This window comes from Lissotriton vulgaris, chromosome 8 (assembly GCF_964263255.1).
Source record: "Lissotriton vulgaris chromosome 8, aLisVul1.2, whole genome shotgun sequence".
NCBI lineage: Eukaryota > Metazoa > Chordata > Amphibia > Caudata > Salamandridae > Lissotriton > Lissotriton vulgaris.
The window spans coordinates 535,370,446-535,390,158 of NC_141696.1; the positions used below are offsets into that span (position 1 = coordinate 535,370,446).

At 45.5% G+C, this 19,713-nt stretch overlaps 1 protein-coding gene across 4 annotated transcripts in view; it reads right to left on the reverse strand.

The window, feature by feature from the left end:
* ADGRG2 (adhesion G protein-coupled receptor G2) overlaps positions 1-19,713 on the reverse strand; it is a 988,790-nt gene that overhangs the window by 825,059 nt on the left and 144,018 nt on the right. For all 4 annotated transcript variants that reach the window (XM_086934346.1, XM_086934348.1, XM_086934347.1 and 1 more), the window contains exon 3: positions 12,133-12,251. In XM_086934346.1, coding sequence (XP_086790472.1) covers positions 12,133-12,250 — 118 coding nt within the window. In that variant the 5' untranslated portion in view covers position 12,251. The remainder of the gene's footprint in view (positions 1-12,132; positions 12,252-19,713) is intronic.

Here is a 19,713-nt window from a genome sequence, read left to right on the forward strand (position 1 = left end):
ATCAGCTAGAGCCTTCAAGGGACAGCTCGTGATCTACTCCTGGACGTCCTTGACCTCTTCGTGTTTACGTGGCTGCAGAGAGAAGCAACACCTCATCACCTGTTTGCACCCGACTTTGCCTGGTTCCAATCTGGATCCGCGGTGGTCACTGGTCAGTGACTTTGAACATTGTCCCCTCTGCTTTCAGGTCTTCACCACTTCAGATCCACCCTTGGATCCACCGGAACTCTTCTCATCGAGCCGCCTGCAGCATCTTCAGCTCCAAGCACCATCGACCGGCGTGACGAAACCCGACACTACTTCGACCCTGTGCACCCGCTTCCTGTGGGTGAGGTAACTCAGCTCCGCCAGTGCTCCTGCATTGGTACACATCTCAAGGGCCTGTGTCTTAAGTTTTAACTCCGTAGGTCACTCGGAAGGTTCCTAACTTTCTAACTTTGTGCTTTTTACGCACCATAGACTTTGTATTGAAAAGTGCGTGCACTTTGAACACTGCACCCGAGTCCCGTGGGCCTTTCCCGACTTAGTCATTGCCAGTCTCGAATAGCTCCAGCGATTCCCAAGGCCCTAGGCCTCTTCACTTTCCTCTTGGTATCTCTTATACCACTTTCTTAGTATATGGTTTAGGTGGCCCGAGGGCTCATCCATATTGTGCAACTTTTGTGTATTTTAAACTGTCTTGTGATTTAACGCTTGTGCTTCTGTGCTCATAAAGAGTCCAGGGGATTTTATAGTTAATAAATCAATATATATTTTCAATATATATCTGTGTGGTGTCCCTTTCATTTGGTATTCAAGGGGGTTGTGTATGGTATAACAGCTGGCTTCACATGCCTTTCAGAGTTTAGCCTAAGACTGCTTTGTCCACGTTACCACTAGGATAACTGGTCTACAAGGTTGAATTAAAACCATCATCATAAGGGTTGCTTGGCATGATACAAAGTGATCACTAAGAATTAGTGAGCATTATATATCAGGCCAACTTCTCACATTGGTGAGCAGCGGATTGGGATCTGAGCTTGCTGTTGTTTTACCATTACAATCTTTGAGATTATCATTTGAAAGATCATACAGGTACCTGCTAGGTACATATAAAACAAGACTAGTATACTTAAGTTCTACTGAACTTAGTTGTTGTAGAGCAAAGGGAGTAGCACACCCTAGCTACAACTACTAGATAGGTTTAGTAGGTAAACACCAGTGTAGGTAGATTGCAACACATCCACCCACACTAGAGCAATGTCTGAAGCAGAGGGGTCCAGTGGACTTACTCCTGTTGAGAGTGACCCTCCAAGGGCACCATCCAAATTTGCTATTTTTTCCTTTAAGGAATTAAGACAGCTTTGTGTCTTAAAGGGTCTGAAGACAGGGCCTTCCCCTACTACAGACCACATAAGAGAGCTCTTAGACCAGTCTGAGACTCTAAAGCCCTCTAAGGCAAACCCCACAGGGGATGCTGAAGGAGGCCATCCTTCAGAGGATGACACTGTAGACACCCCTGCCCCTATCATCCTGGTAGATGAGGAAGCCTCCACCACTGGAGCTCCTCAGGTAGATGTAGAGGAAGAGGAGGAAGAGGAGGAGGTGGAAAGCAGTGAGTCAGATGATGACAGAGATAGTCAGGTGCTGGTCAGTAGACTGAACCAGGCTAACTTAAGCTTACTTGGGAATGAATCAGGTAACAACCCATTCAGACCCCCAGGTGGACTTAACCAGAAGCCTAGGAGGAGAAGGACTCACTCAGGTGACTCTGACAACTCCCATGCTTCTAGAGGTTCTCATGGTCACTCCAGAAAGGAGATGACTAGCCCTCAGAGAAGGGAACATGAGGCCAAGATGAGAGAGGCTGAGCTTAGGATTCAGAGGCAAGAACTAGAGGTTGCCCTGGCCAAGGAGAAACTTGCTAGAGCAAGACAGCCTAGAGAGAGTGGATTAGGATCCACTGGTGGCAGCACTATCCAGAAGGATAAAGACAGGTCTTTTGATACAAGAAACCTGAGTAAGATTGTGCCCCCCTACAAAGCTGGGGATGATATCCACAAATGGATGACTGCACTTGAGAGAGCCTGCATGGTACAGCAGATCCCTCAGGAGCAGTGGGCAGCAATCTTGTGGCTCTCCTTTGAAGGTAGAGGCAGAGACAGACTCCTCGCAGTTAGTGATGAGGATTCTAGAAACTACATGGTCCTGAAGAGTGCTCTGATTGATGGGTTAGGCTTAACCACTGAACAGTACAGGTTAATGTTCAGAGATACCCAGAAGACACAGACTCAGGACTGGTCTGAATTTGTTGAATGTGCCACTAAGGCTCTGGAGGGCTGGTTGCTGGGAAGTAAGGTTACTGACTATACAGGATTGTATAATTTAATTATGAGAGAGCAAATCTTAAGTAATTGTCAAAATCAGCTTCTACATCAGCACCTGGTTGACTCTGATCTGACCTCCCCACAAGAATTGGGTAGGAGGGCAGACAAATGGGTCAGAACCAGGATCAGGCCTAAGAACCAGGGTGGTGAACAAAAGAAAGAGACTACCAAGCCTCAAGAGAAGGGTGGGGATAAAAGTAAGGAAAAGACTTCCCCAGGGCCCCAAAACTCCAAGAATGGGGGTGGGTCCCAAGACACTTCTACATCCCAGAAAAAGCCTTATTGTCATACCTGTAAACAGGTTGAGCATTACAAAACAGACAGCTGTTGTCACAAGAATGGCAATAAGGAGAATATACCTCCAGGTAAGGCTCCAACACCTCCTGTCACTGTTAGCAGTGGTCCCCCAGGTGGTGGGAGCACCCCCAAGAATTTGGGTGGGTTTACTTTTGGAGGACAGGTGGACTCTGGCCTATCCAGGTCCCCTAACTCAGATACTCTTGTCAATGAGACTGGCATGGGGTTTGCCAATTTCACTGCTTGCCCAAACACTTTGAGCAAGTATAGACAGGAGCCCCTCATCAATGGCTTGAAAGTTGAGGCCTTCAGAGACACAGGGGCTAGCATCACCATGGTGGCTGAATGTCTAGTCCCCTCAAGGCAACTTTTACCTGATGCCAGATATCAGGTGACAAACATTGATGGCATAGAAACCAATCATCCCATGGCAGTAGTCAATCTTAGCTGGGGAGGTGTCCCTGGCCCAAAGAGAGTGGCAGTGTCAGCAAACTTGCCTGTAGATTGCCTACTGGGTAATGATTTGGAAATCTCAGCCTGGGCTGAGGTTGAACAGCAAACCCATTCTAGAATGGTAAATCTCCATGGAAAGGTTAGTGGGGCTGTAATGACTACAGCCCCAATTCAAGATGTCCTTCCTGAAAAGGTTGGGAGGGCTGAGCAAACCTCAGCCCCATCTTTAGATAACTTCCCTCCTGGAAAGAGTAGCAGGGCTGTACTAGTAACAGCCCATACCCAAACTGAGTCTCCTCCTGAAAAGGTTGGTGGGGCTGTGATGGCCACAGCCCAAACTCAAACTGATACATGGGTAGTGAAGCCCGAAATGATGGATCACTCCACCCAAACAGAGAGCATTGAGGAGGAAGAGAAATCTCCCTCCCACCAGACTTTAGGAAAGGATCAGCCTCCTCAGGGAACTGATCTTACCCCTGATGAAGGAACTGTCCCAGAGGTTGTTAGGCCTGGCCTAACAGAGCCTCTGATGGCAGTGGACCCTTCTCAGGAGGGACCCAGTCTGGAGCAGGTAACCTGCCCCTCTCTACCTTGCCTTACTCAGCCCAGGGCTGCAGAGGACAAGAAGGACAGTGAGACCCAAAGGGCCCCCTGTCAAATAAAGCACCCCCATCAACAGATTAGGGGCACCGAAACTAGTAGCCCTAGTGAGGTGAAAACTTTAAAAACTCCTGAGGGATCCCCCTTAAAAGTAGTTAGGGACCTCCCCCAGATGGATATTGTTGGGCACAGCCAAACCTGGGACCAAAAGGCCCCAAACCTGACCTGTCCCTCCAGTAAGCCAAACAGAGGGACCCAGCCTCCAGCTTTAGGTAGCCAGAGGTTGACCTGAGAGCACAGTGCAACTCAGTCAGAGAAAGAAAGGCACACATGGTGGAGAGTGATTGGAGGAAGCTGAGCCCTACAGAGGAAACTCACTTCAGTACTCCATCCCAACACCAGCCTTTGACTTTGCAAAGACACACCACAGGTAGAGATTCCCTATGGTGGAGACCCTCAGATGCCCTTAGGGTGAGGGATTGCTTAGTGGACCATGAGACAGGGGGTTACCAAGCCAGAGCTGGTACTTCCTTATATGGCCACTTAGGCAATATAGGCTTACCTGGTCAAGGATAGCCTTATCTCCTTTCGTTTGGGGGGGGGGGGGTTATGTAGGAAGGTGGATATCTGACTATGGTTACTCCCAAACTTTTTGCCTGGTGTTTAGCTGGTTTTTGACTTAGTTGGCCTGGGATCCTGCTATTCAGGGCCCCAGGCTGATTGCTCTCTCCTTAAAATGGACTCCATGTACCTTAGGTGCATAACACAATTGGAATTGGTTCACCTTATAGGCCCCTGTAACAGTGTACCATAGGTACCCAGGGCATAGGTGTAGCCAAGGCCTACCAGGGGCTGCAGCATGTATTGTGCCACCCCTGGCCTGGCCTCCATATTTGACACAACTGGCTGATCACTCAGCTGGGGTAAGTTGGTGTAATCACCTCTTACTTAGGTACAGTATGCCTGTGCCTAACCCTAAACTGGACACATATGTTCCTATCAGCCACTCCTATGGAAGGCCTCATCAATCCTGGAGGCAGAGTGCTTGGAAATATGTGAGATGGTGCTCTAGCATGAGCTGAGCCTGTCTGCAGCTGTCGGGAACCACTCCCTAAGCTGTTCCGGGATATTGCCATACCATATACTCTTAAGTGCATTATAATCCTCGCGGTTAAATGCTATCTTTGGTTTGGCTTTATCAAAACATGTCGAGTAAGGTGTCATACGATTTGGAATACTATCCCATCGCCAGTTCTGGCGACGGGGATAGCATTCCACCCTTCTAGAGGGACACGACATGTGTGTAGCCTTAACCCCGGTTAAAGTTAAACAGAGCCTCAGCATCACAAAATGGATGCTGCCACCACAGACACATGTCTGACCTCCTGCTGCTGGGAGTCCTTCCAGCGAGGAGGGCCTGGACAAAGGGTTTCCTGCCTGGGGAGGTGCGAGCACCACCCCAGACAGGGTTTTGTGTATTGGGTAGGACAGGGCTGAATAGATTGAGACATGCCTGGGGCACACAAGGTGTCCCTGTGCATAAGCCAGCCCAAACCGGTTCTGGGGCTTTCCAGCCCCAGTCCTGGCGAGGAGCTGGACAAAGGAGAGGGGGTGTAACCACCCCCCTTCCTGGTCCCACCCATAGGGGAGGGACCTAGCAGGAGATCCACCCCTCAGATTGGAATAAGAGTGGGAGCAGAGCCATTGCACAGCAGATCATCCTGAAATCAACTTTAAACTAAGAAGACGACTGGACTTCGACATTCTGATGAACAGAAGACTGAAGAGCATCTCCCTTGTGGCCTAGGAGGGGCCACCCTGTGAACACAGGCATCACCCAGCACCTCGACGTCTGCTTTGCCGCCGCCTCCCGCCGGAGTCCGAGTGCAGAGCCTGACAAGACCCAGCTTTCCAGACATCTCCCAGCCCGATCCACAGTCCCTGCAAAGAAGGGACCCGTGGAGGCACCGAGAGACGTGGGAGCGGACATCTTGAAAGACCCCCGAGACGCTGACTGCGCAGAGCCTGAGGCACCCTCGACTTTGTGCTTTGGGGTTTTAGAAGCCCCACAACCTAGCAGCATTTGCACTAAAGATCAGCCCTCCAGCATCTCCACGATCTGCGTGGGGCCCTTTTGCTTTGTGCCACTTGACTCACCATCCCGGCCGCTTGTCACGTGATCAGCGGCCATCTTGACGACGAAACCTACAATTTACACTGTGGGTCTGGTTGCTTTAGACCTGTCCTCGCTCCTGTAGAAAGGAGTACTCGCTCTGACCTTGCTGGTCCGAATAATAAGCCTTTTTCACTTTCCCCATGGCTTGCATTAGCCAAGGCTTGTTTGCTTCAATCGATTTGCCAAAACCGCCATCAGCTAGAGCCTTCGAGGGACAGCTCTTGATCGACTCCTGGACGTCCTTGACCTCTTCGTGTTCACGTGGCTGCAGAGAGAAGCAACTCCTCATCACCTGTTTGCACCCGACTTTGCCTGGTTCCAATCTGGTTCCGCGGTGGTCACTGGTCAGTGACTTTGAACATTGTCCCCTCTGCTTTCAGGTCTTCACCACTTCAGATCCACCCTTGGATCCACCGGAACTCTTCTCATCGAGCCGCCTGCAGCATCTTCAGCTCCAAGCACCATCGACCGGCGTGACGAAACCCGACACTACTTCGACCCTGTGCACCCGCTTCCTGTGGGTGAGGTAACTCAGCTCCGCCAGTGCTCCTGCATTGGTACACATCTCAAGGGCCTGTGTCTTAAGTTTTAACTCCGTAGGTCACTCGGAAGGTTCCTAACTTTCTAACCTTGTGCTTTTTACGCACCATAGACTTTGTATTGAAAAGTGCGTGCACTTTGAACACTGCACCCGAGTCCCGTGGGCCTTTCCCGACTTAGTCATTGCCAGTCTCGAATAGCTCCAGCGATTCCCAAGGCCCTAGGCCTCTTCACTTTCCTCTTGGTATCTCTTATACCACTTTCTTAGTATATGGTTTAGGTGGCCCCGAGGGCTCATCCATATTGTGCAACTTTTGTGTATTTTAAACTGTCTTGTGATTTAACGCTTGTGCTTCTGTGCTCATAAAGAGTCCAGGGGATTTTATAGTTAATAAATCAATATATATTTTCAATATATATCTGTGTGGTGTCCCTTTCATTTGGTATTCAAGGGGGTTGTGTATGGTATAACAGCTGGCTTCACATGCCTTTCAGAGTTTAGCCTAAGACTGCTTTGTCCACGTTACCACTAGGATAACTGGTCTACAAGGTTGAATTACAACCATCATCATAAGGGTTGCTTGGCATGATACAAAGTGATCACTAAGAATTAGTGAGCATTATATATCAGGCCAACTTCTCACACCCAATATCATAAGTTTATTTGCAGATACCAAGGGTAAGATTAAAATATGAAATGACGGATGCGTAAACAGTGCCAAGACTCAAACATCCTTGTGAGTGCCTACATGTTTCAGTCTGCACAGATGCCAAAAGAGTCTGAGGCTTTCATCAGGGCTCTGCAGGATAACTAACTAAACAATGCGTCTATGCTCTCATACATGATATTTTTATTAAAACAACGGTCCTTGTAAAGGTGGAAAACTAGAGCTTGATTCGTTAAGTATTAGGAGATATACATATCTCTTCAGTACAAACATGCATTTTATGTGTTTCTAAGAGCAGGATTAGTTGTGGAATTTTATTCTCACAATAAGTGATGACTGAATAAAAAAACACAGCACTTGTGAAAATGGGTGACTACATTCACACATTATTTACCCAAATAAGTGGAGTTTTAAATCCTCATGGTTACGGCGGCAGAAGATGTCTTCTGCAGTCACACACTCAATAAGGATTAGAGGGAGTTTTTGTTAGAGAACATTACACAGCAATGACAAAATACTCACACAAAAATACCATCTTGCTAGGTCCTTTAGTCGCTTTCTCTCGTGTATTTTAGCAAGATTTAGCCTTCACGTAATGAAATCTACCTACCATTGCTCTGGGCAGTAAATTGAATTGACAGATCATTCATTGGTGGGAGTGGGAACACAATCAACCACAATCTCTAGTGTTTATGTACTTCTAAATGTATTTGACAATGCTCATTCATAGGTCTATTGAGATCACACACACACACATATATATATATATATATATATATATATATATATATATATATATATATATACATATATATATATATATATATATATACATATACATATATATATATATATATACATACATATATATATATATATATATATATATATATATATATATATATATATATATATATATATATATATATATGCACATATATAGATATATTATATATACTTTTATAAATATATATTTCCTCGCACTCTCACATAAATGCCCTCAAGGTAATTCACATACAGACATTCATACTGAGTGACATACTGCTTTACGAAAATGCTTGCATCATATTTGTAAATTAGTCACATGCCATTAAAAAAGCCTATTTCTCCTATTTAAATGCATTCACATGTATAGCCATACTAAGTGCTTACTTTGTCAAGAGTCAATACCCTTCTTTTTAACCTTCTGCACATCCCACATGCTAAACACCTAGTCTTGCTTGTATTGTCAACGCTCCGTTCATCATTTCCTTTGGTTTTTCTTTGCTACAGGACATGCCTGGTGTTAAATGCACTTGCTTAATGTTGGCACATGATGTCGGGTACTGTACTTACTTATTTATGGGGTATAGGCCATCAACCAGGACCCTCCAGCCATCTCTGTCTAGGCCTTTTCTACTAATCTGAATCCAGGTGTAACCCATCTCGTTGCAGTCAGCCTTGAGACCTTGGCGCCAGGTAATGTTTGACCTTCCTCTTTTCCTTTTTCCCTGAGGGTTTCTGTTCAGATCTTGCCTGGCGGTCTTTGGTGCAGACTTGGGGAGGGTATGACCGATCCAGCCCCAGCGTCTTTTCAGGATTTCTTCATGAGTAGGTAAGTCATAGTTGCCGATGGTGTCTGGCAAACGGATTAGGGCGATTTTCCAGGTGTTGAAGAAGGTATAGACTTTGTTGATAGTGGTCACTGTTATACTCCAAGTGTCTGCTCCATACAGGAGGACTGATTTTATGTTGGTGTTAAAAAACCTGATATTGGTCTGCAGCGTTAGGTCCTTGGAGCTCCAGATCCTCTTTGGCTGAATGAAGGCAGACTTTGCTTTGCGGATTCTTTTCTCGACATTGGCGTCTGCATCTCCCTTCCTGTTTATGACGCTGTCCAAGTAGGCGTAGGCCTCAGCCTCTTTCAGTGCATCGTCTCTAAGGGTGACAGCAGTTGCGTTGCCATGTTAGTCTTAAAAATGTTGTTTCTCCCATGTGGATGTTGAGGCTAAGTTGTGCTGATGTGGCTGCCACAAATTTGGTCTTCTTTTGCATCTACAGATGGATATGGGAGAGTAGGGCCCGGACGTCTGCAAAGTGCAGGTTGCTGAGCTGCGTCCTAGGTGTTCATTAGATCCCATTTCTTCTCCTTGCTTTAGAGGTCTTCAAGATCCAGCCTATGGCCACCAGGAAGAGAAAAGGCAGGAGCAAACAACCTAGGTGGAAATCGGTTACCCCTTGGAAGGCTTCCATGAGTTGTCCTCTTTCGACTATCTTGCATGTCATTCCTTTGTAAGAGTTCCTGATGACTCTGCAGAGTTTATTTGGCACACCATAGAGGTGGAGGAGTTTCCAAAGGGTCTCCCTGTCCATGCCGTCGAATGTCATAGTCGATGAAGTTACCATAGAATGGGGAATTCCATTACATTGACTGCTCAATGATGAAGTGCAGTGTTTCACCCTGGTCTCTGCAGAATCTATCTTTGTGGAAGATGGCAGGCTAGTCTCGCAACAGGGAACCAACTTATTTCTTCATTCTGTTTAGGGGGACTGTTATACACTTTGCATGGGGTAGGTAGAAGAGTTATCCCTCTGTAGTTTGCACAGTAACTAAGGTCACATTTCTTGGGGATCATGATGAAATATCCCTCCTTCTAGTCTAATGGCACATTTTACTCTTCCTAGTTACTTCCAAATATGGGGTAGAGCATGTCTACTGATTATTCAATGTCTGCCTGCAGTGACTCTGAAGGAATATTGTCAGGCCTGATGCCTTCCCATTTCTCAGATGTTTGATTGGACATCTAATTGTATTTTGGTGAGCTTTGATGCATTTTCGGACTTTCCTGGGTGTCATACCTGCACATTTGAGTCCATATGGGAACAGGATGGCATATATGAGAAAACTCGAGGTACAATTGGCAAGTTGTCGATTTCTCCACAGGAGTGTTAACCCTAGGACAATCTTGGTAAACATTTTAGTATAAAGGCAAGCATTACACTTGCCATATAGATAATGGCCAGAAACAGAAGGTAAGTCTCAAATAATCCATCATACTGCCCCCTCTATGGCATCTGTATTCGAATGTATGAATTACAACAGTTTTGGCATTCATATATTCACTGGTGTGTTCCTGCCTTTACCAACCCAAACTTGCATCAGTGCTATTATACAGTCAAAGTCAAGTGACCTTTCTCGTCTGTGATGGTAATTCGACTGCATACGGGGAAGCAGGCATTGTGTTCACATAAGCTATTTTCATTACAACCGATTGCCCACTAATAGATGTGATGGGAAGGAAACCACTGCAACTCTTCCTAAATAAGTTTTCCAAAAAAACGTTATTTTTATAAAAATACCCTGTTTCCATTAAGTTTACTTTTTTTTAATTCAGTCACAGGCATGGAGGTCTTCAGATCCTTGCAGGCGCCATCCTCGTGATTTTGACCAATGGAAGTGAGTCGCAATTTGTTCCAACCTATTATTAATTTGAAGTCAGAATGCAACTCACTCCAGTGCCTTATTTTGAGAATCGACCTTTTAATAACTAGGTCTCTTTGCAAAATGAATTTCCAGTGGCAAAAAGACTGGTCATAAATTGTGACCGCTTTTTGAGACCGGAAAAATAGTGCCCTCCATTTTCAAATGTTTTTGAAGATTAGGCCGTAGTTCTTTTATGTGAACGTGATAAAACATTGTGGTTGTTTTTGATTCCAGGTATTTCAAATCCACAAATGAGTGCCAGTTCTTTTTTTATAACATTTCAAAAAGGGTTTTTAACTCAGAGGAAATACTGCAAAAAATCATTGCCAGATATGTGCTACAAGGATGCATTGAAATGATAAGCAGATGAAACAAATGATTAAAAATAAAGGCTTTTGGACATACAACAAAAGTATCATGTGAAAAAATGACCTTACCAACCCATTATTGTTAATGAGAAATGTTTTCTGGAATCTTTCTCAAAGTCACATCATCATCTTTATTTACAATCCCCCAAAAACTAAAAATCATTGTTATCCTCGCAAGTTTCATAGACATATATCCAGCAGTATGGTTGAACCCTGGCATATCAAAACTGGGGGTGGGTGGAATGTTCCGTTCCACCCGCAAAATTGGCAGACTTTCGGCCACTCCACATTACTCCTCGAAGCATAGTTCTGGCCAAATTCCAGCGATCGTGACGTAGCGGAATCTTTTTCCCACAAGGCTCCAGAATATGCGAGCTGGCGAGTGCAAATGAGATTTTGTCTCCCCATCACAATTTTCTGATTCTGGTGGTCACTGGCATTCGCGAGCAGTCAGAGGGCCCTTGTTTGAGTAGATTTGATGTTGCTGGAGTACATTTTATACTCGAGCAGCAGCAAAATCAACTCAAATGGCTGTGCGCTCTTGCGCAATGCGTGGTGGCATTCGTGATGATTTTCAGGCAAAATGCTGGCACTACCAGTGCTAAATTGCACTGCGAGCAGCTCAAGCTGCATATTTTCCTCCCGTTGTTGGAATACCGCAGAATTTTTTTGTAACTCTGCAGATTGAATCTCTGGGAGTTCCTCCCACCCCTAAGAAAACATACACTTGCATATTTTACAGGTATTCGCATCGTGATTCATGTTATCCTCTTACCACAGGTGTGTGCCTCATCAAGCAGCATTATACTTTATCACCCTGGTGTTGGAGCTCGCTGCGTAGCATGCTCCAGCAAGCCTTTAAACACAATGTAGCCTCCCTTGGACTATTTACTCCACTCCCTATGCAACAGGTTGCCAAAAATAGTGAGACTGCGGGGTACATTAGAAGATGTTGGAAATGAAAACCCTATCCACAGATTGGAACAATACATCATGATTGACCTAGTTACATTTCAAAAATGTACAGGGAAAAGTCACTCTCTGCGTAAATGTTGAAGATCGTCTCAAGTGTCTCCAAATATCATCAGCGGTCAATTGTGCCCTCCTCATAGTGATCATCAGTGAATGGGCTTTCACATTTAAAGTATTCTGATACAGGTCTAGATGATTGTGTACAGTTTATAAGAAACAGGCGCCTTACCTTGCTGTGGTACAACCAGGATAAAGAAAAGCAAAGTAACCATTGGTGAAATCCTGAACCTCCTGAAACATCGCCTGGGTATGCCATCACAGAAGCGAGTCCCACCACTGTTAGTCATCCTGCAACAGAAGAAAGAAATGGTACAGAAGGAGTATCAAAAATAAGGCGATTTGACAAACAGCGACTTCATAACCTCACACTGGTGAATATGTAACAGCATCACACTGTGCCACTCATTTAGGTTTCATTGCCATCCCAGGACCATAATGCTTGTTTGCTGCACCCTCCCCTCGGAGCACAGTTTTTATTTTATTTTATTTTAAAAGTTTTTATATAGCGCTGACTAGACTTAGAGGTATCAGAGCGCTTTACATGAGCATCAGATCATAGTTACAGGTTACATCGTTACAAAGGTTACACAGTTCTTAGAGCACGGTGACATAGTTACTTGTAAGGTCGAGATAAACAATAAGCACAAATACGTAAGGGGAAAAGCAGGCAAGGTGAGAGATTCAGGGGAGGGGGGTTGGAGCAGGGGAAGTAGACAGATAATGAAGGCGGGAAAGAGGCGGGGAGGGTGAGAGACAGCATGGGAAGAGGAGGGGACGGGTGACGGGGACACAAACCGGTAGACGAGTCAGGGCAACGCCAAAGGTCCAGTAAGCTGTGTTCCCAGGGGAAGTGGTATCCCTTCCCTAACTCTATTGCGAGAGGCTCCCTTTACGCAGTGGACTCTATCAGAGGGGTCTCTGAGACTCCAAGGCCTACATACTGGATCCTTCCCCAAAAAGGGGAGAGGGAGTGCTTTGGCAAGGGGTGCCATACCATACCTCAAGTGTGAGTGGCTCCCTTGGCGCAGTGGACTCACTCAGCGGGTTCGCTGAGACTCCAGAGTATAAATATTGGATCTTTCCCCAACAAGGGGAGTAGGAGTGCTTAGTCAAAGGACACAAAGTACAGGGGGTAGGCAGAGTAGCAGGCAAGGGGAGAGATTCAGGGGAGAGAGGATAGGAGCTAGCGAAGAGACAATAAGGAGAGACGAAAAGAAGTCTGCCTAATGACCGACTGGGTCATTAGGCAGACTTGTTTATATCTCCTGCTCTCTATCTTCACCAGGGCTCTCTGAAGGGTTGTGGCTAAAGGCACCAATGTAAAGTGTCAAACCATTTGATCTGTGGCCATGATCAAATATATATATTGGTAAACTTAAATGATTCTTTTTTTCTGGGTTATTGAGATTGTTCATCATCAATTTAAAAAAACAAGTTATACAAATATCTTTTTTTACACATAGTAAATGACGTAGTTGTAATTTAGAATACAGATGTGGCTATTCTAACTATTTAGCTGCCATATGCCATTAGATAATAGCTCGAAGCCTTCGGGCACTTTGAAAATTGCCACATCAAATAATGAATTCTCCACTGAGTTTACATACACTGAAAAATAAAATGTCCACATTTTTATTCCTGGCATAAACGTAGATGTAGCTGTCGGCCAGAGCAGATGTACTGAAAAGGTAAACTTATGAACTGATGTAGAGAACGGATTTCGGTCAGCCTGCTTGAGCCATTGTTTCTTGGAAGAGTGATTCGCCTTTTCTGTAAACCCACAGGAATGGCATTCACTGTGTTAGTTAAGTGTTAGTTGTTAATCATCATGACTGATAAATGATTTCCTTTTTACTGTATTTTATGGTTATGGTAATCAAAACTACATCATGGCCCCCCCGCACACCACCCTTTCATGGTGTGAGGCTGGTGTGCACGGGACCATCAGGTGTCCCATCAATTCCTGCACTGCCTTCAAGTTCATTAGAAGTTTGATGGGTGACCCAAAAGACTCAATATCTTTGTGTGAACCCTCTCATTTTATTGGTCACACCCAGGAGAATTTCTTTAGGCCCCTGAAACATGTGCTTAGCATTGGCCTTTGCCCACTAAAAAGAACATGTACTTTTTCACTCCCACTGTTACCTTCACTATATTTACATCAGTGTGAAGGATGTACCAAGTTCTCTACAATGATTCGACCACCTGAATTGGAATTTTTCCAGTCCATCGTTACTGTTCACCAGTTCAAGGTTGTGATGCATCAATACTCTGCTTTCATATACAGTTGATAATCAAGTTTTATATCCACAGGTTGATGCATATAAATGCACATTTAAATAGATCCCGAGCCACTAAAGCTACCTCTGTGATGCTCTCTGTAGATAACTGCTCTACTCAGGCTTTACTTCCAAAAACTGCCTTCCGACAGCTTCTGTAAAGAAATCGGTCTGTACACTACCTCTCAATGGAGCTGCTGTATGTGCATTCTGTGAGTCCAGAGACACCAGGGTCCCGTAAACACAGTGGATAGCTGCAGCATGTATGGGGCTTGCGGTCTGAAAAATAACTGTGGTGCTTTTCTGCAGGGAGCACCCCAGGGCTGCACTTGCATCCAGGAACGAACTGGGGGTCCAAAAGCAGCCCGGGCAAAACTGCTCAAACCAGCCCTGCTCCCTTTGTCTTCTTGCACAATATCTCTTTCCATGCATCTGTCCAACTCCTCTCCATCTCCATCTCTCCGCTCTTCTATTGTAATTACCTTCTCGCTACCTCCTTCCTCCCCATCTCTCTATATCTCTTTCTCACTTGAATCCTCCCAGTGCCTGCTACAACCAACTTTGGGTAGCTGGGGAAAGTAACATAGGCACTAGCAGCAGCGCTGGGCTTCCAAAACTGCCTCCCGGGGCTCCAGTCTACCTGGCAAATGCCTGGAATAAAAGGCCTGTCCGGCCCTGCTTGCATCTCTGACTGCCATCAGACAGGTCAGCAAATAAATCTATTCTCGGCCAAGACACACCACCCACGGTCCTCTCATCGCACCAGTGCGTGGTGGGGTGCAGTTGGTGAAGTTAGAGAGACCAGCATTGACCTAAACATATGTGGTGCCTGTTGCAGCATTTATGGGGCTTGGTGCTGGAATGGAGGTTATGGCACCAAGCGCATTGAATCGTAGTGGCAGCCGCTACCCCAGGACAGAAGAACAGGACAGCAAGCACACAGAGGGCTAAGTAGAAGGGGACATTGAGATGTGAGGACAAGCCTTAGTCTGGAAACATCCACAGTAAACATCACAGCCAAAGACCAATTCAAATTACGTTTGTTAGTATGAAGGGTTATAACAGTGTTGCCAAAGGTAATATTGTGCATATAAATACAAATAAAGAACAAGCATTGGCACAGCCAATAGGTCTCACATTTGGGGCCTTATAACTGTTGAGCCATGCAGCCCACTATCCTGGATCATGTGCTGCTATGGATTGAATACAATTACTACATATTGGGCCATGCAGTGTGATTCAACAATACACATTGATCGGTTTGACCTCCTCAACCCTCATCAATCAGGCTTCAGAGCAAGACACAGTACGGAAACGGCCATGACGCACATAATTGATGATGCCCTCCAAATCCTTGATCACAACGATTCCTGCCTCCTTATCCTACTTGATCTCTCTTCAGCATTTGACATTGTCAAACATGAGAATCTGCTGGAGCTGTTAAACACCAGAATGGGTTTATCCGGAACTGTTCTCAAATGGTTCACTTCCTTCCTACATAACAGGTCTCAGAAGTTCAAGATCAACAACGTGTTGTCCTCATCTGTGCCTGTAACATTAGGCGTTCGACAATTTATCTTCCCTATCCCCCACTTTGTTCAACCTGGTCATGGAACCACTCACCACATTGCTTCAAGCATCTAATGTACACTTTCACATGTACGCCAATGACACTCAACTCTACCTCAAACTCCAATCCCCGGAAGACATCAAACTTCTGAACTCCACGCTCAGAAACACCCAATCATGGTTGGCTGACAATCACCTCAAACTAAATGCCCTGAAAACTGAGTTCCTTCTGATCGCACCTCCGGCGAAACTCGCCATCTCCCAAACCTGGCTCAAGCACCTTACTGCACTCAATTTCCAACCCACCATCGTGGACTCCGCGAAATCCTTAGGCATCACACTTGACGCCAATCTCAACATGCAGCAGCACATTAGCAAAGCAACTAAAGGAGCTAATTTCCAAATCAACACTTTGAGGAAACTTAAACATTTCCTCCCAGCTAAGGACTTCCAAACTGCTGTACAAGCCCTAGTCATCCCACGCATAGACTACGGAATAGTGGCTCTCAGCGGACTCCCCCTATCTACAACTGCACCCCTAAGAGCTTCCTTGAACGCTGCAGCAAGACTTATCACCGGATCAAGGAAACATTCGCATATATCCCCTGACTTAAAATCACTGAACTGGCTGCCGTTTGAAGCCAGAAAACAGCTGAAAATCCCCTGCATGACACACTTGGCCGTACACCACAAGTCACCCGACTACCTCACTCAAAAGCTGACTATATCAGGAGGCTCTAGATCCAACAGATGCACAAAAAATCTCCTCCTGAAACCTCAAAGATTCCGGAAGGACAAAGCATACAAACGCTCCTTCTCGGGAATGGCACCCAGGATCTGGAATGCACTCCCTCCTGAAACCAGACTTATCTCCACGGCATTTTTTAAGAAAGAGGTAAAAGCCATCCTGATGGCTAAATTCACCTGAACGCTACATTTACTGGACCGAAGACCTTGCTCCGTTTTTTTTTTTTTGTATTACTGGTTATTCTGATTATCTTTTTGTATTATGTTTTATCTGACTGCTATCCTACTTTGTATAATGTTTTTATCTGATTGCTATCCTTTTTGCATTATGTTTTTATCTGATTGCTATCCTATTGGGCTATTCACTTACTACAGACTACTATATTGTACCCAATAGTTTGTTTAATCACCCTCTTGTTTCCCCATGCCCTTGTTTTCTGTAAAGCGCTCTGATATCTGCAAAGATTTTGCTCGCGATATATAAAACTTTGAAATAAATACATAAATAAATAAATAAATAAATAAATAAATAAATAAAAGCAACGATGGGAGGGTGGGGGTGAATTGAAAGAAATGACGGGAGGCCGGGAGAGAACTGAAAGCAACAGTGGGAGGATAAAAGGAATTCAAAGCAATAATGTGAGGGTGGGGGGGATTAAAAACAACGATAGGACAGTGGGAAGTTTTGAAAACATGTTTGCCACAACTAATGGTTCCAGCCTGCAGCAGATCACACGTGCATCAAGACTATCTTGTGATTCGCAGATACTGCATTAGCAGTTAGGGTGGTGTATATATCATCAAAGACAGATGCAATACAACATATACACTTTGCAATATTACTTATAAACTCCTCACATGAAACTGCGCCTACTAAGTGTTGATATTTATCTACAGCACCTTGATTCAGACTTGTTGGCGCTCTAGGAATCGATTTATACTGCACCCATTAGCGGTTTACTATATGACATGAGGCTGTTCAACAGAAACACCGCCCTTTGGCGAGGTTGCAGAATGCCCAGAGTCCCGGGGATTGTGCGGGATGGTGCAAATGGGGCATTTCCCTGATGCCAACGAAGTTTAGTATGACATACTTTATGTACCTCCTCTGCCACCACACGATTGTCAGACAGACACTGAGGCTGAAGCAAGCACTTCGTGGACCCCCCGAGCTGCTCTTCGGTTTCCTGTCAGCCTCTGAAGCACCACCACATCCGTTGTTCGACTGGACAGACCCCTCCGCCAGCGAGGGGAAACTATTAGTTTCACACCTCAGTTTACCTCAGCCTTTAGTTTCTGTCAGTCAGTCTCCCGGTCCCCCCATCCCTCCACCCATTAAAAGCGCGGTGGGGATAGTGGATGAACCGTAATTTGAACCAGTAAAGTGCCCCTGTGTAATGCACCTGGTGGTCTAGTAAAGCGCTCCGCCTTGGGTTCGAATTCGAGCTGTATAAAAACTGCAAGAATTAAAATAAAAAAGCAAGGAGTGTTGAGCTGAGGGCAAGCACTGCGACTGCTTCCGTTCAGATCTGACCCGTTTGGACCAGTGCTTTAAATGGGCCGGTACTCACCGGTACTGAGTACCGGCTCTTCCACATTTTTTAGCCGCCAGTACCGGCACTTTTTTTTTGTCAGGGAGAGTACCGGTACCCTGATAGATGGAACTGCAGGCTCGGGTTTGGAATCTCTTCCAACGCAGGACAGATGCCGCTCTGCTTCCTAATGTCGCACATCACCCAGAGTCCTTGAAGTGGCGTTTTTGCAGACAGGCTACTGGATTAGCAGCGCCCATTTGAATTTCCCCACACTGCAGGTGTTGGAGAGGGCTTGTATCATGCAGTGATTAACAACCCTACACCCAAGCTGGTTTTCCGCACAGGAGCGGCTTCCCTTTGTGTGCCTCTCCAGCACTAATGGCTGCATTTACATTAAAACAGCGACTGATCAGTGAGTGTGAAGGCAGCCCTGCCCAAAGAGCAAAGAATAGCAGGGACCCCTGCAGCACCCCATGAAGGACAACTGGCAATGGATCTGGTTGGGGGAAAACGAGATAAACATAAAAGGAAGGGGGGGGGTGTAAAAGTGTGACAGCTGAAGTTAGATTTTCCACTTTTTTCCGATAAAATACCAGCTATTTGTTCAATTCTGAAATGGGTGCTTAGAAATGTTATTTTAACATACATTTGTGTAACGTTGCCTTGCAGAATTTGCAGGGCAACAGAAGTCATGGAGTATCTATGTCTCGCCCCTAGCCCCGCCCTTAACCCCGCCCACTTGGCACACCTCTAGCCTTTTTTAATGAGTACCTGCACTTATTTTTCCCCATTTAAAGCTCTGGTTTGGACAGTTCTGCCAGGTGACCTCAGGGTCATTTCAAGAAATTACATCAGGTGCTTTCTGTATTATTTGACATTACTAACACAAGTTCTGAACAGAGTAACGTACAGCAACACATACACTGTTAGTATGGATGTTTATAGAAAAAATAATGAAACGCGCCTTCTCGTATCTTGAGAACTTCTAGTGCCAACTTTCTAAAGATTCCTAGCTATTCGATGAAATGCAGTTGGGGAGCGGTGGAGTGTCAGAGTTTCTCTGCCCATGCACCTGCTCTGTGAAATTATTTCCAGATTATCTTAAATCAGAAACCGAGTTCAAAATTATCTAGAAAAAAATCTAAAAACGTAGCTGTTCAGATAAGTCTACGGTTCTTAGACAGACCTTCCCAACTGCTTCTTCTCCCCTTATGTTTAAGGCACCGAGAAACAGCTGGTGAAAGTGCACTCAATCGAGTGCTGAAAGACTGCGGACAATGGGAGCGTGGCGGGTCCATGAGGAACATGGACAAGGGGAGGGGGTGGGAGCATGTAGAACATGGACAAAAGGAGGGGGGAGCGGGAGGATGGAGAATGTGGACAACGGACACCAGGAGGGGGCCTCCTAACCAGGGGCTCACAATGCCCCAGGGTCTGTTCTGCACTAAGCACGAGCAGAAAGTGAAAGCTATTAGAAACAAGCACTGTTTACAGGAAACAATGCCCAGGCGCGCAGTCACAACGTAAACCTGCACTAAGCATGAGCAGAAAGTCAAAGCTATTAGAAACAAGGGTTGTTTACAAAAAACTGTGCCCAGATGCATGGCCGCAACGTGAACA